The sequence below is a fragment of the Mesoplodon densirostris genome, chromosome 5, assembly GCF_025265405.1.
Source record: "Mesoplodon densirostris isolate mMesDen1 chromosome 5, mMesDen1 primary haplotype, whole genome shotgun sequence".
Classification (NCBI taxonomy): domain Eukaryota; kingdom Metazoa; phylum Chordata; class Mammalia; order Artiodactyla; family Ziphiidae; genus Mesoplodon; species Mesoplodon densirostris.
Genome location: NC_082665.1, coordinates 144511005 through 144538857, shown reverse-complemented (window position 1 = coordinate 144538857; position 27853 = coordinate 144511005). Strand labels below are relative to the sequence as shown.

Genomic DNA, 27853 nt, shown 5'->3' with positions numbered 1-27853 from the left:
TGTAAGACTCTTGAGTTTTCTTGAGAGAGGCCAGCTTTTAAAAAGTTAAGTATGTTTCCTTTGTGCAATGACCTGAGCTCTCAAACCTAAGTAGAAAGTTAAGACTTATCTGCTCAACTTTGTGAAGCAGTCAACCGTTTAAATTTATTCGTGGGCATAATAGAATAGAGTTACCTTGGCTCTTCTTAGAGAAACAAACACATCATGACCAGTTAACTCTGGAAAGTGAGTGCCATGGACAAATTCCACATAATTCTTAAAATAACAAAAAACCCCACCAACCCTTTATGGCTTTCTTAGGAGCCAGACCCTTTATGGCTTTCTTAGGAGCCAGAATTCCCATTCCTGTATTATGCCCGGAGTCCAACAAAGGCTGTGCTCTTCTGCCAGTCCTTTCATAATGAACCAGCCAAATGCTCAATTGTGTTCTTACAGAGGAGGGGGATAACATTCCTTTATGATCCCCAGTTTAGATCAGCTTACCACCCAAAGCATGATATTTGATTACCCTTATTATGTTACTTTGCTTAGCTACAAATGTTGCTAATGGCGTGGCCTTATCTAGCCGTTTAAAAGTCCACGTTCATGCTGACTTACGGTCAATGTTGTACAAGGCCCTATTGCTAAGGACCCCCGTAATACGAGCCTGTGGAAAGGGAGCAGCACTTGGGGTTAGGTACGCACTGCAGGCGCATACATCTTGAACTCCTGGATATGTTCTACTGAGTACCTGATGCCTGTTTTTTCTTCTAAGTGCTGATTTTAATCTCTAACGCTCCGTGTGCCTGGGCCTGAATTGCTTTGAGAATTATAAAAGTTTACTGGCCTTTTCTGAGTACATCCTTCTTTAGCGTTGAGGTTTTTAGGGTTCCTTCTTTCTCTTTCCTTCCAAAAGTTTCCGACCCAGTTCTCAGTCTTGCAGGATAGGAGAGAGGCTGTCATTAACGGGTAGTAGAAAATTATCCCTTTACCTACTCCAGCAGAGGTGGGAAGTTGAGCTCTTTCTCCTTGGAGTAGTGGCCTTTAGTCTTTTTGTATTTCTTTTTTCTTTAAATTTTTATTTTATTTTGGACTATAGTTGATTTACGATGTTACGTTAGTTTCAGGTGAACATAGGCTTTTTTCATTGTTCTACTCCCACCAGTAAAAAAGCTTTGTGTGTTTTGTATAACAACACTTTCAAGGTATATATTTTTAATTTATTATTCTATTCAAGTGCTACTTAATGTATATGTTATATACACTAGAGCCTATATAAAAATAAATTTGAAAGAATAAGGTGATTTTTAAAAAATGTATTGTTAATTAGAAGGATTTTATGATACCCTTAACTAATATCTCATGATACAAGAGGCCGTGTGGTTTATTGAAAAGAACGTGGGCCTGGAACTCAGGCACACTGAAAATAGTACCAGCTTTGACACTGAGCAGCGGATGACCTAGGCCATGTAGATTCACCTCTCTATTTCCTTGTATGTAAAACGGGAATAAAATAATATGAGGAAACAGATAATACTATTATAGTGTGTGTGTGTGTGTATGTATGTATATATAATCATTGTAATAATATTATTTTCAGTTCTGCTTAACTCACTGGATTGATGTGAGAATCGAATATCATAATATATGTGAAAGCGCTTTATAAGTTAGAAAAGCACTTAGGTGTTAAGACTTAGTGCTCTTGCATATGACACATGTTCCTTATATCGTGGTGGTCTTCCTTAGTCTTTGGTTTTAGGCCACTGAAGAATCAGTTTTGTACTTATTTATTCTTATTTATTCTCACAAAGTTTAGATCATTATTAGCTAAGAATAAAATCTCTAGGGAATTTGCCTGGGACACATACTAACTGAATAAACACACTTACAGGAAAAACCCATCACATTAAAACACAAAAAACATGGGATCAGCCAATTAAATTAAGATACTGAAATTGATTTAATTAAAATTTTCTAAGATTGCAAAAGTTGGGTAGGGTCAGACTAACTTTGTAAGCAGAAGGATTAAATTCCCTTGGGGCAGGTCCAGGGTACCTTCCTGGACCCAGCCTTATAAGGAGTAGTGGAAACATGGACCTTGACACCGCTGTTTGAATTATATGACTCTAGTGCTCACCAGCTGAGTGGTATTGAGCAAGTTACTTAACCTTAGAGAGCTTGAGTTTCTTTGTCAATAAAAATAGACGTAACAATTACTTTTGGGGGTTGTTTTAAGGATTAGAGATAATTTATATCAAGTGCTTGGCAGTAGATTCTCTTCATGTGTGCATAGTATCAACTGTAAAAAAAAGAAAAAAAATTGCCTTATTCCATGTTTGTGCATTCCTGTGTCCAGGCAGGTCTGTTGTTATAAACTCCATCATTTAGCCTTTCATTCCAGATGCTTTTTATTTAAGCTTAAGAACAAATCCTGCCACTCTTAAGCTTTTCCTCTGTATTCCCAAATTGAAATGTTAACTTAGGGGAGTTGCTACATAATCTGCTAGAAAAACAGCCTTTCTGCTATATTTTCTTAAGACCAAATGAAGAGGATGGTTAAGTAAAGTGCTCTATGGAAAGAAGGCCCAACCATACATATGGTTGTAGGATGTTCCCTAATATTATTCTGTTTAAAATTTCTTTCATGGTTTTAATTATAAAATAATGAAACGTGCAGAAGAATAGTGAGAATAATATACACTCATTTTCTCTACTCTGACTTAAGAAATGTCACCAATTTGCCATTTATTTTAGGCATTAGCTCTTTATTTTCTGTAAGAAATAAAACATTAATGATATGGTTGAAGGCCCTCTCCCATTTTAATCCCTTTCCTCGCCTGAAATTGGCATGTGTTAATTATTCTTTCCACCCATCTTACTATATTTTTCCATTAACACTGTCCATTAAAAGTACTATTTTAAATACTTAAAAAATTTTACAAATATCTACTATATACCTTTCTCATTTAACATATAGGCCCAAGATCTTTTCATATTAATACAGATATCTACTTCATTTTAACTGTTATGGAGTATTTCACTAAATGAATGTTCTATAATTATCTAGCCTTCTGATGATGGACATTCACGTTGTTTCCAATTATTTCTGATACTATAAACAGTGCTGTGCTTTTACCTGTACTTTGGTTTATTTGTACAAGAGTTCCTCTGGGATGAATTACTAGAAGTGAAATTCTGGGTCATAGAGTATGCATACCTTCACCTCTTTCCGATATACCACTTTGGAGAACAGTGTAGCAGCAATAGCTTCTGATCTCTTATATCCTCTCTAGCACGTGGTGTTTCCATCAGTTTCATTTTTGGCAACCGGATGGGTTTAGGATGTTAGGTCATTGTTTTCATTTGCCTTTCTCATTTTAAATAGCTATTAAAATAATGTTTCAGATCTATGGCATAACTCCATTAAAAAATCATACATGTATCTAGGTACATATATATAAATGAATACTTGTAAATTAAAATAGTCCAGAAGGATACCTCCCAAGTACTGCAGTTGCTTTAGATTTTTCTACTGAACATGAAATATTTTCTAATTTATAAACATAAAATGTACAGTTTAAACTTTTGCTTCTGGCCGAGATGGAGTACCAGAGACTGAATTTACCCTCCTGACTGAAACAACGAAAAAAAAAAGAAAAAATCAAAAGACAAAATATATGAAAAAAAATTTTTTTAAATACTGGAAATCAGGCAGAAAAGGACAGTGATCTTGGAGAGATGGGAAATAAAGAGGATGAGCCCTACAATTGCCACATTTACAGTCTCGAGAGAGTTTTCGGGCTGCAAGTCAAGGAGGGGATAAGTATTGAAGGTCTTCAGAGCTGAGAAGGTGGGGAGCAAAGGCAGCTGAAGTTCACAGTACAAACTACTGGAGAAAAAAGAACTACACAGAACGAACTCCACAGATCTGCAGAGTGTCCCCCTCAAGTAGTCACCAGGTTCTGACGAGTGGTGTGAGGAAAGTACGTGGAGGCCTGGGAAAGGACCACCTGAAAGGATTAATCAGAAAAATAGTAGGCACTCAAACCAAGCCAGGAATAGTGCCTGTTCCCATCAGCCAGACTGAAAAACAAGTAGTAATTTACAGGGTATTGGGTAGAATACTCAGAAGCATCTTACCTCAATATCAATAGTGAGGAATAATTAGCCCTTAGAGCATGGTTTCTCCACCTCAGCACTACAGAAATTTTGGACTGAATAACTCTTTGTTACAAGGGAATCTCCTGTGCATTGTAGGGTATTTAGCAGCCTTTCTGGCCTCAATACTCTAGATGCCCGTAACACCTTTTCACTCATGAAATGTCTCTAGACATTGCCAGGTGTCCTTTGAGGAGAATAATCACCTCCTGGTGAGAACCACAGCCCAAGACTAAACTCTGCTCTGTCCTGCCTAACAGAGCTTAAATATAAGACCCCAAAGGATCAAACTCTTTCCAAGGAATTTTACTGCATCTGAAAACAAAGATCAAGAGTAGTTATAGGGCTTTTTTTTTTTTTGCAGAAATAGAAAAAAAAAAATCAAAAATTCAAATGGGATCTCAATGGATACTAAGTAGCCAAAACAATCTTGAAAAAGGACAACGTGGGAAGCCTCACGCTTCATTATTTCCAGACTTACTACAAAACAACAATAAGCAAGATGGTATTATACTGGAATATAGACCAATGGAACAGAATAGAGAGCCCAGAAATTCACCCTTGTGTATATGGCCAAGTGATTTTTTTTTTTTTTTTGCTGTACACAGGCCTCTCACTGTCGTGGCCTCTCCCGTTGCGGAGCACAGGCTCCGGACGCGCAGGCTCAGCGGCCATGGCTCACGGGCCCAGCCGCTCCGCGGCATGTGGGATCTTCCCGGACTGGGGCACGAACCCGTGTCCCCTGCATCGGCAGGTGGACTCTCAACCACTGCACCACCAGGGAAGCCCTGGAATTCTTTTATCAACGTTTTTGAGACTTTTAATTCTGTTGTTGTTAAGTTGTCCTAGAGAAAATTTGTTTCAGTTTGCACCCCACCAGTGCGATCTCTCAGTTTGCACCCCATACAGTGGGTCTTTATGTTTCCTGGAACCATTGCTCCAACTGATTCTTATACTTTTAAAAATATGGCTGCTAATTTTCTGGGCAAAACAATGAAATTTCATTGTTTCAGCTTAATTTTTATTTGGCTTAATGGAGATTTTAAAAAGATATTTTCAGTAGGTCAGTGATTTTTCAGTTAAAAAAAATTTCTTAAACAGTCATATGGAGCTTATGTTACTACTAACTTGTCCTCTTTTGTTACTTGCTATTCCCCTACTGTCTTCTAAGGAAGTTGGATCCTTAGGTGGAAGTTGTGTTAGGTTATGGGTGAAAGGATGCAAATTGTAGAAGCCAAGGAAAGAGTTGAATTGCTCAGTGTAAGAAAAGTGATTGGGATGGTTGAGGACAGGAGGCTGAAGCCCAGAGAGGGGACAGTTCAGGAGTCCCCTCTATCCCAGAAGGAGAGAAAGGAGGCTCTCCCAGAGAAGAGTTTTGGGGAACGATGAGGTACTTAAAGGAAAACTTGCAGAGTTTTGCCCAATGGTGTAGAATGTAAATTTTCTTCTCTACCTCTTTGTAAAGTCTTAAGTAAAATATTTCTTATTAAATTCATTGTTAGATTGGCTTCACTTGAGGGGAATATGTTGAAGCTGATGGGCATAGGGTAAGAGCCAAAGACTGGATGGGGAGAGTCAGGGAGAGCAGAAATGAACCTCCTGAGGTAGCCCTAACAAGACACCAGGTTGCTGGACTAAGGCAGTGACAAGTAAAGATGGAGAGGAGGGGAATATTCCAGAATTTGGTGGTAGGATTTGGTGGTAAGTTATGGGTTTTAGTAATAGAGTGATAGAGTCAAGATGACTTTGAGGCTTACAGCTGGGGAGATGTCTTGCAGATATAGGAGATGTTCCAAGTGACTGGGACTGATCTTGGGAGGAAAGGTCACTGTTTCTGGCTTGTCACTGGGACAGCGCTTTTGAATGTATGATATAAACCTGGAAGAGGAAGCCTCTCTCTTGCTCACTGATGACAAAAGAGATCTTCTCATTGTTTTATTCTCATATATTCTCTGAGGTCCTGGTATAACTCAGAGAATGGAGAGGGATCTATATAACATTGGTGTTGGTCTTCTCAAGTGATACTGGGTAGGCCTTAAAGCTAACGTTGATTTAATTTAGGAAAAGAAGGAGTATAATCTGAGGGTTGTAGAAAATATTACACCATTACAACTTATTAATTTTATTCAAATTCTTATATCCTTATTTGCTTTTGACTAATTAAACTATCAGTACTGGGCCTCCCTGGTGGCGCAAGTGGTTGAGAGTCCGCCTGCCGATGCAGGGGATACGGGTTCGTGCCCCGGTCTGGGAGGATCCCATATGCCGCGGAGCGGCTGGGCCTGTGGGCCATGACCGCTGAGCCTGCGCGTCCGGAGCCTGCGCGTCCGGAGCCTGCGCGTCCGGAGCCTGTGCTCCGCAACGGGGGAGGCCACAACAGTGAGAGGCCCGCATACCGCAAAAAAATAAAAAAATAAAAAAAATAAAAATAAAAATAAACTATCAGTACTTAACATCTTCTACAGTAGTAGTGCTCTTGTTAATTCCTTTATTTCTAAACTTGTACAACTCAAGGCATATAAACATTACTGCCTATGTATCTTAATTTTGACTGTGTTTTTCTTTAGTGGTTTTTCCTTTGAGTTCTCTTTTGAGTTCCCTCTCATCCAGCATTGTCGATGACTTGTTCTGGAATTCTGAGCACATCATTTTACCCCTCAGTCTAGGTGCCAGCTCTCTTGTCTCTGGAGAGAGGAGTGTGGCCTGGATTTTAAAAATGTTATAAATCATTAAAATTGATTGTGTCTCGATTCCTTTATTGGGGTACCTATGTCTAAGAATGAGGTAATCAATGTAGATCTGCTTTGGAAAGTATAAAATGGTTGGTAAACATATAGTGCTGCTATTAATTTCTGTAATGCCAAGATTCTGGTGAGAGAAAATTTCCAGAGCTGGTAGTGGGTACTGCTTTCTTCCATTCTCTGATAGCAGAGGTACCTCATAGTTCTTGGGCAAATATCTAGTTGTACTATGAGGGTGTCCATCTCTTGGGAGTAGGAAAAAAACTCTAACCTGTTATGTTTGGCTGGTAGAACCCTTCATTGGTAGCAGGCAGGCTGTTAAAAGAATGATAAAACTGTGGATTTGTTATCTAGTGGTACTTTTTAAGAAAACTGTGTTAATAATTTGATAGTTGTTAGTTCTTTGTTATATGGCATCCTTTGCAATTGTTTGAAAATATTTTTCAGTACTAATGATTTTTATCCATAATTTATAGAAACTTAGGATTTTAGGAAAGATTTCTATGGATCCTTGAAAACACCCACATATAATGATAATTTCTTCTTTTGCTTGTTTTGTTAATAAAGAAATGTCAGATTTGGATTCTGCAGGTTGTAATATAAAGTACCTCAGAGATTCAACTCCTGAAAATATTGGTTTAATTTTTCCGCATAAAACATGAAGGCTTTAAGTGTGTTCAAAGCACAACCAGTGTGTGCTTTGGAGGTTAAAGTTCAAACACTGACATGGAAACACCCTGGTAGGACTCCACTGCTCACTTGGACACAGGTTGGACCAGAATCTCTGTGTCTCTGTGAATCATTTACATAGACATTCTTGGCTAGAATCGGGGAGAAATTTATATTACCTCCTATAAACTAGGAGGTAATGCCCGGTTTATTCCAGAGCACTTAGAAATGACTCATGGCTTCCTGTTCCCTGACAGCACTTTGGTGTTGGTATTGAGGCATTCATTCTGAATGAGATATTTGGAAATATAGGCAATAACAATCTAGGCAATTATCTCCCTGGTGTATACTTTCCTGTGACCAAATAATACGTAGAAAAAAGGAGCAAAAAGTACTTTCCCAGAGACAAAAAAAATGTGATGTGAAATAATTCATATCACTTTCCCAAAGCTCATTCAAACTCTTCCGTCCAGTGCCTGAGTTTCTATAAGACACATCCCACTGTGTCCACACTACATCCTAACAGTTTATACTGACAAGAAGGGTTCTAGGGCAGCTTCTAACAGGAAGAGGCCACAGGGTATATAACTTGAGATATAGGGACGAAAGGGGATGGATGGACACCACCACTGAGAAGGCAATGTATAATTAAGGACTTGGACTTGGCGGACTCCCTGAGTTTGGATCCCAGCTCTGCCACTTATTGTGAAGCTTTTGGCCTCAATTGCTTTAACTGTAAAATGGGAATTGTATTATTACCAACCTGATAGTATTGCTACAAGGATTACATGAGACAATATGTGTACTGCTCAGAACAGTGCTTGGCCGGTACTGAGCGCTCAAGTCTTCCTTGCCTTGTTCAGACTGCCATTGTGTATGAGTGCTGTGTATTGTGGTTTTGGGGTGGGGAACTTGGGAGAGATTTTATGGGTCAGGTTTATATGACCTTCAGGTGTTTTGGGTTGGGTGAGATGAGTTCATTTGAAGAGACTATTAGGATGGAATGCTTGCATTTGCTTTGGAGTCAGATTTAAACTTTTATCTTTGCTTCATGCAAACACAGAGGCGTGCAGAAGGCAAATGAGATTCTCTACAGCTGTAGACCTTGTCTTCCTGGTATCGTCTGAGCACAGGGCTGGGCATGTGTCCTGAGCTCTGCCAATAAGACTCCCCATCCTGGGAATGATACTGTCATCCACAGATGGTGGTGGTTGAAGCAACTGGAACTAGCGCCCAAAGTGGAACATTATAGTTTCCACTGTGGGTTTACTTAGAGCTTCCTGGCACCCATCCTTCCAGAGCCTGCGTGTTTAGCCCTCTCTTGATTCTTTGAGCCAACCCCCAGTGCCCTTCCAGTGCGGGTCCTTTTTGGGCAAATTTTGCCAGAATCAGTTTTATTGCTAACAATCAAAATACCTTAATTGGCACAAATACCAATTAGATAGATTAAATGTTTCTATTGTCAGTAGGTAAGGGGACACAGATGAGGCCAAGAGTCCTAGAAGTCATAGAAACGTCCTCTTTAGAAAGTATGGCTTGGAGGATAATGTCATTTGTTTTCTGAGGTACAAAAGAAGTGAATTTTGGCTTACTTGAATGGAAAGAGGAAGTCTTCAGGCTGGCCAGCATTGGTCTGTTCCGAATACAAGGTGTGGCATGCAGCCATCTTTGGAAACGGTGGGGGTTATTTTTCATATGTCAGAGATGGAAATTACCAATAGGCAAAAGAGCTAACAGAAAAGTTAAAGGCTTTCAAAGGAGTGACACGTTTTGAATAGGATCACTCACCATCATTGTCACCAAGAAGTTAAAAGTGGATTTTTAAAATAAGTATTTATATTGTATTGCATCATTTTATCACCCTGAAAATGTTTAAGTTTCTTGAGGGCAATGGTGTATCTTATATTTCTTCTGTAATTAAAAATTACATGGTGATAAGATGCTGTAATACAACATAGATACTTAGTTAAGAACTCCATTTTGTCAGACCCAGTGCTCTGTGGGGAGACCTGTAAGACTTTTCTCCCTTAACTGGGATTTGCATCTCTCTCTCTATGCTTGCTCATTTTTCAAGGTCTCAAAGGGTGCCTCTTCTGTAAAGTCTTCCTTGAATCTTCTAGTCAGAAGATTCTTCTTTTCCTGCTTATTTCATTCCAGCTTGTACTGTGGTTCTGGAGGTGACATTCAGTTGTTTTTGAGGGCTGGCCCCCTGGTAGGGGCTGTGTGTGGGGCCATGCTGAAAAGGGAATCCTGAGGCAACTCCAGGCTCCGTGGGTTAGAACTGCTATTGGAGTGACGTCGGCAGTGGGTGAAGGAGTCCCATGTGTTTGCCATTGCTTCATCTGTGGTTTACTGACTCCCTTCCTAGGTTGTAAATTCTCTGAGAGCCAGCTCCCAGTGTTAGTCACCATTTGATTGCCTCCAGATATTGGTACAATACCTAGTACCTCAGATCTTCACAATAAACTTGTGCTAAAATGGAATGAGGGCAATAAAGGAAGTCATGGTGGAGTTTGAGCTGTGCTTAGCGACAGTAAGTGTCAGGAAGGAAAGTGATGGGACCATCAGAAAGAGGCCTCTATGGAAAGAGAAGGCCCTTCTCAGGGTAGAGTGGGAAACAAGACTTATTCACAGAGAAAGAGTAGAGTCTAGAGGCGTAGGATTAGCCAAAATCGTTGAGGCTGTACTCTGATGAAGGGAATTGTTTGAAATATAGTTTAAAAGAACAAAAAAGGACAAGAGAATATTTAGTTTTGGGATACATCAATTTTTGGAATGTTTTCTTCCTCTAGAATTTAAAAATAGAGGGTAATTAGGCGGCTTGTATAATTTTAGACAGCAATATAGTGACATCTCAAGAAATGATTGTAAACTGGAGGTCCAAAACAACAATAAAAGCAGGAAATAGATTTGATAAAGATGCTAATAGAGGGAAAACAACAAGAATAATAGAAGATACTCCATTAATTCAAAGGAAATCAAGAAAGGACAGAAAAAGAAATAAAAAACAGGTGGGAAAAATAGAAAACAAATTGTAAGGTGGTAACCTGATGACCAAACACATCAGTAATTACATTAAGTTTACATTGAGTAAATATTCCTATTTAGAGATAAAAATTGTTCGAGTGGATATTTGATGATATTAAATTGACAGTATACTGCTTATATAACAGATACGCCTTATACGCAAGGATTCAGTAAAACTGAAAATAGAAAGCACTAATCAAAAGAAAGTTGTACTAATGTCCAAGTAGGTTTTAAGGCAAGAAGCAGTCCTAAAGATAAACATTTTATAATAAAAAAGGGTCAGTCTACCAGAGGTTATAACAATTCCACATTTATATGCACCTAATACATACACACGGAGCAAGGGCAAAATAATGACCAAACAAAAAGGAGAAAGACACAAATTTGCGATCGCATTGGGAGATTTTTAATGATGAGAAAATTCTCAGTAATTGGTAGAACAAGGAGACCAAAAAATCAGGAAGGATTTAGAAGATTTAAACAGCAGGATTAAATCTTATCTGTGTGCAGAAAAAAGATAGAAAGAAAGAAGGAAACGTGTCATTTCTAATGTTCCTACCCAAAGTTTATTTCAGGCCAATTTCCTTGTGAAGCCATACTACTGATAATGTATAAAAATGCTATTATAAGAATAGATGGAGAGTTTTAATTTTCAGCCTCATTCATTCCTGAATTCCTGTCTGCCATGCATCTTTCTTGTTCCCTTTGTACATTGGAAGCACATTACTGTTCCACACAGCAAATTATAGTATGAGTTCTGCTGAGGTCTGGGTTAAGTATCCCTTTGGAAATTGAACTAACTTACAGGGACTTGATGCCTGGGGTTACCTGTTTTGGGTGGGCCATGGGATAAACCTGCAAACATCTTGTGTCTTTTTTTTTTTTTTTTTTACTCTCAGGGACTGGGTAAATTACTTGTTTTTTTTTTTTCCTCTACCTGCAGTGAATTAGTAATGTCCTGATTTTAATGATTTGTTGATTTTGAATGTTCATTATTACAGCTAGATTGCCCTGCCCTCCTCATACGAGAAATACCTGTTATTTCTCATACTATATTACTACTCAGTTTGTCATCTTTAGCTAGAGATGACTTAAGAGAGAAGTGGGGAGAACCTTTGTAGATGAAGGGAAGGAAAAAAAGGTACAAAGAAGCCATAGACTAGGAAGCCTTTAGGCTATGAATATAATCTGTAACACTGTTGATTGCTATGGGAGCAACCATAAACTGACTGTTCGGTAGTTCACTGATACACTGAATTTCTGAGATTCGGTGTGGTGGTGGTAAAGAACAAATTATGAAAAAAAAATGCTTCTTACTAGATGTAGATCTATTCAGAAAATATAATTATGGTTAATTTTCTTTCCCAATTCGGGATCTCCAAATACTCTCTATCCTTTGAGGAATTGACACCCCCCCTTTTTCCATTTTCTTTTTGTACATTATGTCTGTTATTGCTCTTTTGTTATCGGTTTGGACTCATTGTTGCAAGTAATAGAAACCCAGTTTACCTGGCTTTAAAAAATATTGTTTCAAGTAACTAAAGAAACACAAAGGCGTTAGCATGGTGGGATTCAAGACTCAGCCCTGCCAGGTGTGGGGTTTTCTCTTCACTCCCTGTCACTGTTTTCTGCTGAGTGTTGGTGTGAGCTTCTTTCTCAGCCCTGGGTTCTTTCCTTGTGGAGGCAAGATGGCTGCAGCTACTCTGGCCTCTACATCCTCATGAATATGGGTCCAGGGGAGTGTGTGGGACCCTCATTACAGAAAGCTCCACAAAAGCCTTCTGTTTTCTTGGCTCCAACTGGGTGATAGGGCCATCCCTAAACCAAATCACTATGGCCAGAGGGTGTGATGTGCTGATTGGCTTGGACCTGGAGCTTCACTCAAATGGCATGGATAGGTTATAGGGAATGAGTAGGACCCCAAAACTAAAATTGGTGCTGTTACCAGAAGTATAGAAATAGTTGCTGGAGAAGAAAACAAACTATGTTGAGAAAATGATACTTGAAGTGTTGATGATATTGTAACATTATACGATAGGAACTTGGGTAACACTTTTGTGTTGAATTTTCTTAGCCAGAGAAGTTCAAAGTCGGGGTGGGGCTGGGGGAGAGTAGATGGGATGTAAATAATAAACGAGAAGAAAAAGATCCTGGGATGGTGAGCAGATCCAGTTACCTGAGCTAAGAATCTGATTGATGGGCTCTTGACCTGTTGGACCCTCTTCTTTCAGAGGAGCTGACACTTGGAAATGTCCCTCATTGGGATCATATGGTAAGTGGTGCATAACCGAGGTTGGGTTTTGACACATGAAGGGACTAAATATTTTCCTCTGGCCCTTAGAATGAGCTAATTTTCTTGAAGTGTTTCTAGAGAAACACAGCATTTCCTCCAAGACCCTTTGGGAGGCCAAGTGAAGTAACAAAATTAGGGAGGTACAGAACCAAAATTAATAGACTGGAGTTCTAGTTTGACACCCCTGGTGTTTATAATAATTCAAATTGTTTGCCAGATTTAAAAATCAGATTGCACATAAAAATATGGATTTCTGCTTCCATTTAAACATCAGGAGATCAGGCGACTTTGGCCTGATTCCTCTTGGCAACAGTCCATTGGAGCTCAGCCATGGCTTCCTCTTTTAGAGCCCTGATTGGCATGGTGGAAACATCAGGAAAAGGGGAGTTGGCTATAGGGAGAGAAGGAGAGAGGAGAGAAGGCTAGGGAGTCGGATATAGGGACCTCCTCCCTCATCTAGGACTTTAGGGACCAGGAAGAATTTTCATGGCCTTCAGAGAAGTGTTGCTGAGCTTGGGGACCATGGGGTATCATGGGTCAGTAGGTCCTGAGAAGAACTGATTCCCACTTCATAGATTGTAATTTCCTCAGTTTACAAGTTAGTTATATTCATTTAATGTTGAACTTAGAGCATGAGGCTTCAGGGGAGTACTGAGGACTAAGGCCTTCCCTTTGTTTCACACTTCCAAATGGTTCCAATCACGGTCTCCTATGGATATTCTTGACTTAAGCTTGGATCAATAAACTCTACTTTGTATCTTTTAGGTATACATTTAATGTAGTTTCCTATTTCTCAACTAAAAAAATATTATTAACCTTGGCTTCACTAACAAAGGGGCAGAGGTTTCCCTGCCCGTTGGACAGGCTGCAGTGGAGGGGCTGTGTCTACACCATTGAGGCATGGTGGATCCATTAGTGTACCCGTCCGGGTGGAGCTAAGGGCACAGGGTGGGAGGTGAGCTTTGCACATTGTCCCTCTCTGCCTAGGCCATGCCTTTATCACTTCTGCACTTGTACCTACTTTAAGTATTTGGGTTTCAAAACTGAGTTGGCACCTGTTTGGTGTTAGTCAGGGATAATGGGGAGAACTCTGGAGTAAGGGCCCTGTGAGAAGAGGCCAATTTTTTTTTTTACACGCTGATTTAACCATTCAGTGAGCAACTCTTAACTCTTCACACCTATTCATTCAACTGCACAAGTCAAATGACATTGGAACCTCTGGGCTTGAGTGACCCAATCCCGTACACAAAGTAGTGAAGGTCAGAGTTGTCGTGCCAGCAGCTTCTGGTGTCTGTCCTTGGGAAACTTATTTTTTCCAAGTCCTTCTGTATAATCTACTTTTTTTTTTTTTGGACTCCAAATATTTGTTGACTCACCACATGCTTTTACATAGATATTCTGGTTTGGGTCTTGCCTGCCTCTGACTTGCACTTTGCTTTAATGAAGAAAGAGAGTTACATGAATTTTTCACATGCTAAATGCTTTTCCAAAAACTTCTGTTTCTCTTTTCTTCAAAAGTCTTTGGTCCCTGTCTCTTTCTCCCATTCTTATTTTCTCTTCAGTGCATATGTTTGCATGTGCATGTGTGTAGATACACGTGCATGTGCACACAGACACAAACCCGCACACGCACACCCCTTTTAGCCTTCTCATATTGCCATTCCATATACTACAGTTGCCTTGGCTACAGTTAGAAACTTCCAACCCAGGATTATATATGATATACGCTGAATAACCCCTACAATAAGTGATATATAGTATACAAAGAGGTCCCTTTAAATCCAGATTAAAACAGCAAATGAATTAGGGGATGATTCTAATTTGTTTATGGAAGAGAAGTCATCATAAGATTACTTTATATCATTTATCAAAAAAAATCAGTTTTAGTTAAACTTCTCAGTCATTTATAGTTGAAGCTGGTCAGCATTACATTGAATGTTGATTTAGAAGAAACATTCTTATTCATCTTTAAATCTCCATGCTTAGTCTAGTCAAATAGTACGTTATTTGCTGAGTACTTGAATGAATGAATTTAAACTCCCTTACTAGGGGCTTCGTATTGGGGCTTTGAAGTAAATGGATGTAGAAAGGTCTGGGTGGAAACTCTAGCAGCCACTCAGTGCTCAGAAGGCAACCCAAGTCAGAGCCCAAGTGTACAAATATACAGGACTATGATGAATTTAACTGCCGCTGGTCATGGAGGTGACCATCGCGGTGGCCCATGCAGTGAAGCAGTGGGGACAAGATGTAGGCGAGTTCGCTCTCTTCTTCTCTGCTTTGCCGGCGGGTTTCTTTATTTCTCTATCTGGTGTTTGCAAGAGTAACACTTAAAAGGTTTCCCTAGGGAAGAATCGGGGCTATATTATTTACTCCTTTGTGAAAGGATTAGGAAAAAGTTGACAAAAATTATTTTGCAAGATTTAGGGCAAAGATTATTTTGAAAGATTTTCAACCCATGTGGGTTCAAAAACTGCAGCGCCATCTTTGTGCCCCTAATACACAGCACAGTGCACAGGTGTTCATAAGTTGTTGTTGAATAAATAATGAGGTGAGTGAATGAAGAAGACTGATTATCGAGGTGTGGAAGCCCTCTCTCAGTCTTTTCACTCATCTGTTGGTTGCGCATTTCCCACCGACCATTGTTTTGTTTGGCCCTTTTTTTTTTTTTTTTTTTTTTGCGGTACACGGGCCCCTCACTGTTGTGGCCTCTCCCTTTGCGGAGCACAGGCTTGGACGCGCAGGCTCAGCGGCCATGGCTCACGGGCCCAGTCGCTCCGCGGCATGTGGGATCTTCCCAGACCAGGGCACAAACCCATGTCCCCTGCATCGGCAGGCGGACTCTCAACCACTGCGCCACCAGGGAAGCCCGTTGTTTGGCCCTTTTTTGACCTAGTACTATGTATCTAGTACTTTGCTCTATGAAGGGAAATATCCCTGATAACGAATTTAACTAAACTTTCCCCACGTACATTATACAGTAAGGCCATGGGGAACATAAAAAGAAGAAAATATGTATCTTTTACCTGCAAAGAGCAAGCAATGAAGTTAGGAAGGTGAATAAGAATAAAATAGCAAAATGTGACGATTACAAGACAACACATAATCAAGAATACATTAGCGGGGCCTCCCTGGTGGCGCAGTGGTTGAGAGTCCGCCTGCCGATGCAGGGGATACGGGTTCGCGCCCCGGTCTGGGAGGATCCCATATGCCGCGGAGCGGCTGGGCCCGTGAGCCATGGCCGCTGAGCCTGCGCGTCCGGAGCCTGCGCGTCCGGAGCCTGCGCGTCCGGAGCCTGTGCTCTGCAACGGGGGAGGCCACAACAGTGAGAGGCCCGCATACCGAAAAAAAAAAAAAATAAAAATAAAAAAAAAAAAAAAAAAAAAAAAAAAAAAAATAAATAAAATAAAAAAAAAAAAAAAAAAAAAAAAAAAAAAAAAGAATACATTAGCGTATGTGAATAATAGATAAGAGCCAAGGTAAAGACAGAGGCGATCGTGTCTAACGCAGGTCAGAGGGGTTAAGGAGATGTGGGCATTAGTGAGTGGACTGTTGGATTGAGCGTAGGTGGCAGAGAGCATGTTAACTTGGTAGTGTGGGGAGTAATGAGATGATTAAGACTTGGAAAAACTGAAGCAGACAAAAGCCCCAACATTAAGATAATAGTATGTTGTTACTTTTTGTTTTGTTTGTTTTTGCAGGAGATTACCAGGCCTCGCTTTGAGAGGTCACAAAAGAGTCCATTCGGAGCCACCTGCCCCTCCATCCCAGGTGTTAAACCTATCTTAACTCTTCATAATGGTGCCTAATTACGTTTCTGGGAGTGTGCAGGCACTTAGGAAATTATTTTGCTTATTTGAGAATAACGTGAACTCTTTTTTTTTTTTTTTGCGGTACGCGGGCCTCTTACTGTTGTGGCCTCTCCCGTTGCGGAGCACAGGCTCCAGACGCGCAGGCTCGGCGGCCATGGCTCACGGGCCCAGCCGCTCTGTGGCACGTGGGATCTTCCCGGACCGGGGCACGAACCCGTGTCCCCTGCATCGGCAGGCGGACTCTCAACCACTGCGCCACCAGGGAAGCCCAACGTGAAATCTTTTTCACGTTACCTTTTAAAAAATAGTTTGGGGCTTGGAAAATCCTGGCTGTTGGCGATCAGATTGATCACTTTTTAGGAAACCTAGCATGGCTGCCCCTTGTAGAATGAATGAGAAAGCTGAGCTCAGTTCTGTCAGAGCAGAAAGATGCTCAGGGAAAATGTGAATTACACTGTACCCATGAATAACTTGCTTTGTCCAAAGGGCACTCCAGGCTGGTGTGTAGAATAGGAGACTAATATTTAACAAAGTCAATGGTATCCCAATTCATACTTATATTAGAGAGTCAGTGGACATTCCAGTTAACTAAAGAAAATCTGATTTGAAGAAATTAACAGGTTGATATGGAATATGATGTTTGCTTTTTGCAAAATGAATGACACAGCTCTCTACTGTGAAATTTAATTGAAAAAAGAGATTGATGGAAATATTATAGATAGATAAAAATATTTTCCAGGTTTCCTTTAAATTAGAAAGAAAACTCTTCAATTGATTTGTATTTCTTAGCTGTTAAGTTTTTCACATAGTGATTTATTCCAGTGACCCTGTGATCTATCTATCTTCCTTCCCTCCTTCCTTCCTTCCTTCCTTCCTCCCTCCCTCCCTTTCTTTCTTTCTTTCTTTTTAAAAAAATTTTCACCTGTGATCTTTCAACTTGTAGTGGAGAGCTGAATATAGGATGTGAAAGGAAAAGAGGAGGGCTGTGGTGGGAGCTAAGTTTGTGGAGAAGGGAAGGAGGAGACAGGACTCCAGTAGAACTGCTACTCACCAGAGGTACTGAAATGCTCTGGAACCTCTGATCCTGGTCACTTCTCTATAGAGACACCATCAAGGCTTTTGCCATAAAAAGTCAGGTAGGAAAGAAATACCACATTTCTTTACGTTCATTTTTTTAAAAATTAATTTATTTATTGGCTGCGTTGGGTCTTCATTGCTGCGTGTGGGCTTTCTCTATTTGTGGTGAGCGGAGGCTACTCATCGTTGCGGTGTGCGGGCTTCTCATTGCGGTGCCTTCTCTTGTTGTAGAGCACGGACTCTAGGTGCGCGGGCTTCAGCAGTTGTGGCACATGGGCTCAATAGCTGTGGCTCACAGGCTCAGTAGTTGTGGTTCACGGGCTTAGTTGCTCCGCGGCATGTGGGATCTTCCCAGACCAGGGCTTGAACCCGTGTCCCCTGCATTGGCAGGCAGATTCTTAACCACTGCGCCACCAGGGAAGCCCAACAGATTTGATTTTGAATCTTTTATTTTGTCTACCTTCCTTGGGCAGGTTACCTAATCTTTATAGGCCTCTAATTTACTTTTGAAGGGAGGATGCTTGTTCCATCAGAGGAACAGATAAATGGTGAGCTCATGTATGTGAGGAAGGTGGCATAGTTCCAGCCCCACTGAAAGTCCTCTCTAAATATTTGCCATTATTGTTTTTAAGACTAGAGAAGGGGGAAGAAGGGAAGAAGGGAATTTTGGAGAATGGGCTGGGGGAAGGCTGCCTGCCCTGGGCCAGTGGTTCCCTGGAGAACTCAGAATCTCAGGTGACCCGGTCTAGGACCACAGTGGGAGGAGGGAAAGCAGAATAGCCGGGAAGCCAAAAGGTACCAGGAAAGACAGCTTTGATCCCTCGAAGTTGGGACCTTTGGGATTGGTAGAAAGGCATCAAAGTCTTCTTGGTCTCAGGGTTGTTTCTAATGCCTTTTTCTTTGAAACTGTCCTAAGAGCTTTAGATCCTGCCAATCATAAAGGGCTACTTAGACTAATTTTGGTAAAGCTTTTAAAGGTTCAAGGAAGTTAGAAATTTGAGGGAGGAGAAAAGATGCGATCCAATTTCATCTAAATTAAGAAGTTCATTTTTAGAATATACTTTCTTCACTTTCCAAATTTATGTTTGGTTGTGTCAGGTACACTTGAGGATTAGGAGAGGGGGAAAAAAGGGGATTTAATTGGTGAAAGAAGGTTTTACTTAAAATTATATGGGCTAAAAAAAAAAGCAGAGGAGGAAAGCAGAGTTGAAATTATTGAGGATGTATAGGGCACATGTCAAAATCCATGGGAAGATGTATCTGTCTAGAGAATTCAGCATAACCTGCCCTGTTGGTGGGTCTCTGGTCAGTGATCCTGGCCACCTCTGGGCTGCATCTTTCAGGACTGACTTTGGAAAACTATGCTCTGAGCTGTATCAGGCATCCAGATATGTGTTTCAGTGTTACGTGTTTGGGTACCTGTTAGTGATGTGTTCTTCATTTCTAACACTACAAAGTGAATTCTAGTAACTGTGTATTCTACAGTGTTTCAGGACCGACAAGTTATGTGGTAAGTAAAAATGAGTTGATCTAGCTAGAATTTTTTTCCCCAAAACTTTACAAAGAATTTTACAGAAGCTGATTGCTTTTAAAATTCAAATTCTTATTTCACAGGTATGTAATAATATATGCTTCATATATTGTGTAAGTTATTGTGTGATTATTGTACAAAGACATATTGACATGTTTTTATGATTTGATGTCAGATTATATGGGGGAGGCTGCAGATCATACTGGCCTAGAAGCAGGAATGAGACAGTCAGATTCTGCCATAACTCAGGAGACAATGAGAGTTATTCACTTTGGGACCTTGAGAAAGTTACTCAATCCTATGAAGCATCCCTTTCTCAATTATAAAATGAGGACAGTACCTACCTCATGGAGTGGTGAGGAGTAAGTGAGAATGGACACAAAGCATTTAGGACAGTGCATTAATCATCTAAGTCTGGGAGTAGTAAGAAAAATAAATATGGGGATACTAGTTGTAGGGTCATTGAGCTTTTCTTCTAAAATTTTAACATACTACTTTAAAAATTTAATTCTCGTCCATAAAGTTTTTAAACGTCAGTTCTTTTTATTGTAGCAGAAACATTTTTCCATGGAAAAATTTCATAGTAAGCAATTTATCTGGGGATCATGTAACAGTCTTTTACGTATCAAATATTTTCTCAGCCAACAGTGTATATTGCTCCCAATAAGTTTATTGTGCTATGTAAAAATGCTTGTTGGGACTTCCCTGGTGATCTAGTGGTTAGGACTCCATGCTCTCAATGCAGGGGATGCAGGTTCAATCCCTGATGAGGGAACTGAGATCCTGCATGCAGCGCGGAGCAGCCAAAAAAAACATGCTTGTTAAGGCAGACTATATACTGTTCTTAGTTTCTGAAGAATCCTAATATTATCATAATTTTGCAAAACCTTAGAAAAATATTGATATTGTATGTTTATGCAGAGTCTACACTTATAAAAGAGGCAATATATTTTCCATTAACCATTCTACTGCTAAATCGTCATGCCTTTGTGGCAGGCTATAAATTACTTTGCTATTTTTTTTTTTTTTTTCTTTTTGCGGTATGCGGGCCTCTCACTGTTGTGGCCTCTCCCGCTGCGGAGCACAGGCTCTGGACGCGCAGGCCCAGCGGCCATGGCTCACGGGCCCAGCCGCTCCGCGGCATATGGGATCCTCCCAGACCGGGGCACGAACCCGTATCCCCTGCATCAGCAGGCGGACTCACAACCACTGCGCCACCAGGGAGGCCCTACTTTGCTATTTTAATCATAGTATTTTGCTTTGTAAGGAAATATAGGTGCTCTTACTTAAAATTGTAACATGTAGATATAGGTACGTATATATTAATCTTGTTATCTGTCAGTGTACAATAGTGTGTACTTTCAGACCACTAGTATTTATTTTATTTTTTTCCAGTGTTTTACCACAATTACTTCTATTGTTTTTCAGTTATTTTTGATTTGGGTAGGCTTATAGTCTAAAAAAATAAGTTAAAAATATACATAATGAAAAGTAAGCCCCTTTATCATTGTGCCTCCAATCCCCCATTTTCCCTCGAGAGGCAATCACTGTTACCTTTCTTTGTATCCTTCTGGAAATGCTTTTATAAATACACAACTGATACAGCTCCCCTTCCCCCAGCCATACTTATTCTTCTGCATCTTGCTTTCTTCTTTTAAGAATATATCTTAAAGACTGTTCTGTATTTTTCTCATTTAAATACTAAAGGAAGGGCTTCCCTGGTGGCGCAGTGGTTGAGAGTCCGCCTGCCGATGCAGGGGACACGGGTTCGTGCCCCGGTCCGGGAAGATCCCACATGCCGTGGAGCGGCTGGGCCCGTGAGCCGTGGCCGCTGAGCCTGCGCGTCCGGAGCCTGTGCTCCGCAACGGGAGAGGCCACAACAGTGAGAGGCCCGCGTATCGCAAAAAACAAAACAAAACAAACAAACAAAAAACAAAACTAAAGACTTGTATAATGCTATAAACTTCTTTATCCTTATGAAATAATATCATTTGGGTAAATTGCTTTTTCACTACGTTTATGTGCTGGCTTTGTCTGATTGTGGGAGAATAAAAATATTTTATGTAATTAACAAGTGACATACATTTGAATAGGCTTGAGGGAAGAATAGAACTCCAGGTATATTTATCATTTCAAATGCAAGGTCAACACAAGGACTGTTAATTTGCAGCCTTTCTGTGGAGTGCGAATGCTAAAATTGGAGCACTATTTTTAAAACTTGAGGCAAGGGATAGAAACCATTTTGAATATGGGAAAGGATATGCAGGATATCCAAAACCACAGAGAGTCAAAGCCAGCCATGACAGAATTAGCATTTTGCAGACTGGGGGTTATCCTTAAAAATCCTAAAAGGATTGTGTCATCTCTTTCAACACAAAATGAGTATGCCTGTAAATAGTATTAAATACAGTAAAACAGTGTAACAGTGAGAATTCAATAAAATTGTGGACATGTATTTAATGCTGACATGTAAGAAATTGCATCCAGGAAGTAAGAATTCCATTTACCGCCTTTTTCCTACTCACTTGAGCTCTTCAGTTTTTTAAAAACAGTGTAGAATTAAATAGTGGGCAGTGGTGTGTGTGTGTGTGTGTGTGTGTGTGTGTGTGTGTGTGTGTTTAAAACCCAAAGATTTAATTACAGATTTAGTTAGAACCAGGCCCCAGAACAACTGTAAGAGATAGAAATCTGTCATTTTGCAACTTACTGAATGGGAGAAAATATTTGCAAATGATATGACTGATAAGGGGTTAATATCCAACATATATAAACAGTTCATACAACTGACCATCAAAAAAAAAAAAAGAACCAACAAAACAACCTAATTAAAAAATGAGCAGAAGAACTGAATAGACATTTTTCCAAAAAGGAATTGCAGATGGTCAACAGGCACATGAAAAGATGCTCAACATCACTAATCATCAGGGAAAGGCATATCAAAACCACACTGAGATATCACCTCACACCTGTCAGAATGGCTATCAGCAAAAAGACAACAAATAAACAAATGTTGGTGAGGATGTGGAGAAAAGGGAACCCTCATACACTGTTGGTGGGAATGTAAATTAGTGCAGCCACTGTGGAAAACAATATGGAGGTTTCTGAAAAAACTAAAAATAGAACTACCATAGGACCCAGAAATTCCACTCCTGAGTATATAACTGAAAAAGCCCCCACTAATTTGAAAAGATACATGCACCCTATTGTTCCTAGCAGCATTATTTACAGTAGCCAAGATATGAAAGCAACCTAAGTGTCCATCAACAGATGAATGGATAAAGAAGATACTCACACACACACACACACAATAGAATACTACTCAGTCTTAAAAAAAAGAATGGAATTTTGCTATTTGCAGCAACATGGATGGACTTGGAGGGCATTATGCTAAGTAAAATAAGTCAGACAGAGAAGGATAAATGCTGTATGAGATCACATATATGTCGAATCTAAAAAATACAGTAAACTAGTGAATACAACAAAAAAGAAGCGACTCCCAGATACAGAGAACAAGCTAGTAGTTACCAGTGGGGAGAGGGAAGGGGGAGGGGCAATATAGGGGTAGGGGATTAAGAGGTATAAACTATTAGGTATAAAATAAGCTACAAGGATATATTGTACAACACGGGGAATATAGCCAATATTTTATAATAACCATAAATGGAGTATAACCTCTAAAAATTGTGAATCACTATATTGTACACCTGTAACTTATATAATATTGTACAACTATACTTCAATAAAAAAATCTGTCATTTTGAAAGAACAACAAAAGTCCTAAACAAGTTGGTATACAGATCATGAATGACAAATGCACCGTACTCTTAGAGGGCTTCACATAACTAAATATAATTTTTAAGTGATCGGTGAAAATTTTAATAAATAAATCATTTCAAAAATTATGTGCTGGGACTTCCCTGGTGGCTCAGTGGTTAAGAATCCACCTGCCAATGCAGGGGACACGGGTTCAATTCCTGGTCTGGGAAGATCCCACATGCCGCGGAGCAACTAAGCCCGCAAGCCACAACTACTGAGCCCGCATGTCACAACTACTGAAGCCCATGCGCCTAGAGCCCATGCTCTGCAACAAGAGAAGCCACCACAATGAGAAACCTGTGCACCACAACGAAGAGTAGCCCCTGCTTGCCGCAACTAGAGAAAGCCCTCGAGCAGCAACGAAGACCCAATGCACCCAGAAATAATAATAAAAATAATAATAATAAAATTATGTGCTTACCCCCCAAATTAGGAATGTTGATGAACCTCATATAAATATGTGTGTAAAAAAAGAGAGTTTCCTACTTAGCTGCAGTTCTTATTATCTTATAAAACGCTCATTTTCACTTACTTTCTGAAATACGTATGACTTTAATGTAATTAGGTGTGTTTAAGAGGAATACATGATTTGTATTCATCTATAACTTTACATTGAATAGTCAAACCATGAATCATTTTAAAAATGAGTTGTCCTGCTCTATATTAGAAGCGTTAAAAATGTAAGTAATTCTTGGGAATTCCCTGGTGGTCCAGTGGCTAGGACTCGACACTTTCACTGTCTCGGCCCGAGTTCAATCCCTGGTCAGGGAACTAAGATCCCCGCAAGCTGTGCGGCACAGCCAAGAGAAAAAAAAAAAAAAGTAATTCCATCTTGAAATATTTATCTACAGCAATAGACATGGATCTGTACAGAGCTTTATCTGTAATGATGTTCATTGTAGCATTTGTTTATAATGCAAAATTGGAAGCAATGCAAATACCTTGAAACAAGGGATTTACCAAATAAGTTATGACATAGTACTATGTGGCCATTAAATATTATGTTGATACATACAATGTATTAGTACAAAAATTTATAATATACTCAGATTTTCACCCTGCAGTAAAGGTACAGGTGCATTTGAAAAGCAAACCAGAAAGATGTAGATAACAAAACGTACTAGTTGATATTTCTGGATAGTAGGATTGTGGCTAATTTAAAATTTCTGATTTGGGCCTTTGCTACCAATTATTTTCTATAATGAATATCACATGCTTGCTTTTCTTACAACCCAGTTTTACATCATTTTTGTTTGTTTGTTTGTTTTAGTTTGTCTCACCTGCTCAGAGTAAGAAGGGCCCTGCAGATCTGGGAAAGACCTAGCACAGGGAAAGGGAAAGGAGGTGGCCGTGCTTGAATGCTGTAAAGTTAAACATTAGCGCCACAAGCTCCATCCGAGATGATCCAGCTCTAACTTACTTTATTCTTCTTGTGGACATTATTCATGTCCTAAAATTTTACTTTCCAACCACACCCTTTATATATATATATATATATATATATTTTTTTTTTTTTTTTTTTTTGCTGTACGCAGGCCTCTCACTGCTGTGGCCTCTCCCGTTGCGGAGCACAGGCTCCGGACACACAGGCTCCGCGGCCATGGCTCGCGGGCCCAGCCGCTCCGCGGCATGTGGGATCTTCCGGGATTGGGGCACGAACCCGTGTCCCCTGCATCGGCAGGCGGACTCTCAACCACTGCGCCACCAGGGAAGCTCCCCTTTATATTTTTAAATGCTATGCTTTCCTCAACTTGAAATGCTTCTTTTACTGAAACAGTGGGTCAAATGTAAATGAAAATTATACAAACCATTGAGAAATGCCTATGCCCTGGATAAGCACAGGGTGTGGAAAACCGGCGTTTCTTCCCTTTACTGAATCTCAGTTAGTGTCTGACTCACCTATGCTGGGAAAGAGTATTATCAGGGGATCTATTCCTAGTTGTTTCTTGTCAGCCAGACCTCTCAGGTGATTTCTTCTAGATATTTTACTGCCTGTGTCCTCTGTTATTGCTTAGGTAAACGTTTCCAGAGGGCTAACGTTCTTTTTCTAACATTGCTTTTCCTAGATATAAAGACCTGAAGGTAGTCTTTCCTACTCAGAGATGGAGAACAGCACCACCACCATTTCTCGGGAGGAACTGGAAGAACTACAAGAAGCATTTAATAAAATAGGTATGCTTGCGCAAAACTAAATACGCAGTTACTATTCTGCTCGATACCAGCCTTCCAGTAATGGAACAATACCTTCTATTGCTTCCACCACCACCCCTTAACCCCCAGGTTTATTCCTTTTTTTTTTTTTCCCCATCTGGGCTTCACTGGATTCTTTCTTTCTTTCTGAAAGATAGACTAAGACTGGCTTGAATTTCTAGGAGAATCGGACTTTGAATTCTTTGATCATGTCTTTGCAGAGAATACGCCAGGTTAATGAATGACAGTGTAACTGAATATGCGTAACATGACCTTCTCATTACAGAGAAAATATAGAAACGCTTCCTTGTCTGTAAACTGAACTCTGGCCTCCATGTGTTTGTCATGAGCAATAACATATTTTGCCTTCATGCAGAATATTTTAAAATCTTGATATAGTTTTTATTTTATTTTTTTTTAATCTTTTAAAAAATTTATTTAATTTTTTTCTTTCTGGCTGCATTGGGTCTTTGTTGCTACGTGCAGGCTTTCTCTAGTTGTGGTGAGCGGGGCTACTCTTCGTGGCAGTGTGCAGGCTTCTCATTGCAGTGGCTTCTCTTGTTGCAGAGCACAGGCTCTAGGCATGCGGGCTTCAGTAGTTGTAGCATGCGGGCTCAGTAGTTGTGGCTCGCGGGCTCTAGAGCGCAGGCTCAGCAGTTGTGGCTCACGGGCTTAGCTGCCCTGCGGCATGTGGGATCTTCCCAGACCGGGGCTCGAACCCGTGTCCCCTGCGTTGTCAGGCGGATTCTTAACCACTGTGCCACCAGGGAAGCCCTTGATATAATTTTTAAAGGCCATATGTCTTATTTTCCTTCTCCCTCATGCATAATTTAAAAATCTTAGTGTTGCTTTTAAAGGCCACACCTCTTATATTTCTTCTTTCACTTTTAAAGCCATTCAGTGTTTTGTCTTTACGACATCATTTTGACAGCTTTGTCTTTTTCTTCCAAAAACTTCCCCCATCCTCTGTCGGATCACGATTCTTCTGCATTTTGCTCTTAGGAAACCCATGAGAGTATGAATACCATCTTTTGCTCTAGTCTGTACATGCGTGCAAGTGAAAGGTGAACCTAGGGAAAGGTGAGTGTAGTGAATAGACATTGAGATGGTAACACCCTCAACCTTGCCCCTGCCTCAGTGGGCTCCTTTGCTGGTGCATTAGAGCACTCTGGAAAGCAGAGTCAGAGGGTAGACCAGGGAGGGTGGAATGATCACAGTTGGTCTTGTGCCGAGATTTCTCACAAACCTAGTGAATAATGACTAAAATTAATGTAGGTGAAACGCAGTGCAGACGTTTCAGAGATCAAGATAAAGAAAGAAGGATTGAAGTTTTAAAAAATAAAGCTCTCTCTGAAAAAAAAAATGAGTAAAGTTCTCAGGAAGTTCGTGACTTACAAACTATTGCTATGAAATAAAGTGAATGCTACAAATCTCTGGGCCTTTCCACTTCTCCCTGCACAGCTGTTTCCAGAGTAACTCAGACCTTCAGAATACAGTCCGCACGGTGGCCGCCTTAGGCTCGTTATTTTGCAGGCAGTAGAGCATTGCATGATTTCTAAAAAGTTATTGTTAAAAATACGTTTTATGGAGTATTGTATGTAGTGCACAGAGTCTTTCCAAGACAAAAATTGGGCAATTATTGAAATGTTCTGCTCATTTCGAGCATTGAAACAGAGGAAGTAATAAAAATGTATCTCCTAGTTTGGTATTTTTCATTATTTTATAGGTACAGTTTGGCAGCTTGAATAAAAGTGCTACCTCGGTCATAGTAAAACGAATGAATTAGTTCTATTTTCTTTCACACACCAACTTTAATCTTTATAACTCATGGACATATAATCTTGCGATATTTATTTAATGATATTTTGAATAAATAATTCATTGATGGAACAGTTCTGACAGCAAGATAATTTGCTCTGTGTGAGAGAAATGCTAACACTAGGAGAATTTGTACTTCCTTACTTTATGTATAAGATAAATTTTTACTCATGAACTCAGGAATCCTCTGCTAATTTGTACCAAACAACTTTTCTCAGAGGCAGAGGGACATGCCCATCCAACCTTGCTAGATGGGATATTTTTTGGGTCTCTAGGGAGAAGTGAAGTTAAAATATTTGTCTTTTTTTTTTCCAATTGTGGTAAAATATGCATAACATAAAATTGACCATTTTAACCATTTTCAAGTGTACAGTTCGTTGGCATTAAGTAGATACACATTGTTATGCAACTTTCACCACCATCTATTTCTAGAACGTTTTCATCTACCCAAACTGAAACTATATTCATTAAAGACTATTAAAGACTAACTCCTCAACAATCCACCTCCCCCGCATGCCTGCCCCCTGGGGCTACCACCATTCTACTTTGGTCTCTGTGAATTTGGCTATTCTAGGTAGCTCATATAAGTGGAATCATATAATATTTGTTTTTCTGTGACTGGCTTATTTCACTTAGCATAATGTCTTCAGGGTTCATCTGTGTTGTAACATGTGTCAGAATTGCCTTTTTAAGACGGAATAACATTCCACTGTATGTCTCTACTACATTTTGTTTATCCATTCAT

General features: G+C 40.0%; 1 protein-coding gene across 1 annotated transcript in view; it reads left to right on the top strand.

Moving 5' to 3' along the window:
• Positions 1-27853, top strand: part of PLS1 (plastin 1) — a 101806-nt gene that overhangs the window by 30257 nt on the left and 43696 nt on the right. The window contains exon 2 of the mRNA XM_060100220.1: positions 25167-25272. Within this exon, the coding sequence (XP_059956203.1) occupies positions 25203-25272 (70 nt within the window). The 5' untranslated portion in view covers positions 25167-25202. The remainder of the gene's footprint in view (positions 1-25166; positions 25273-27853) is intronic.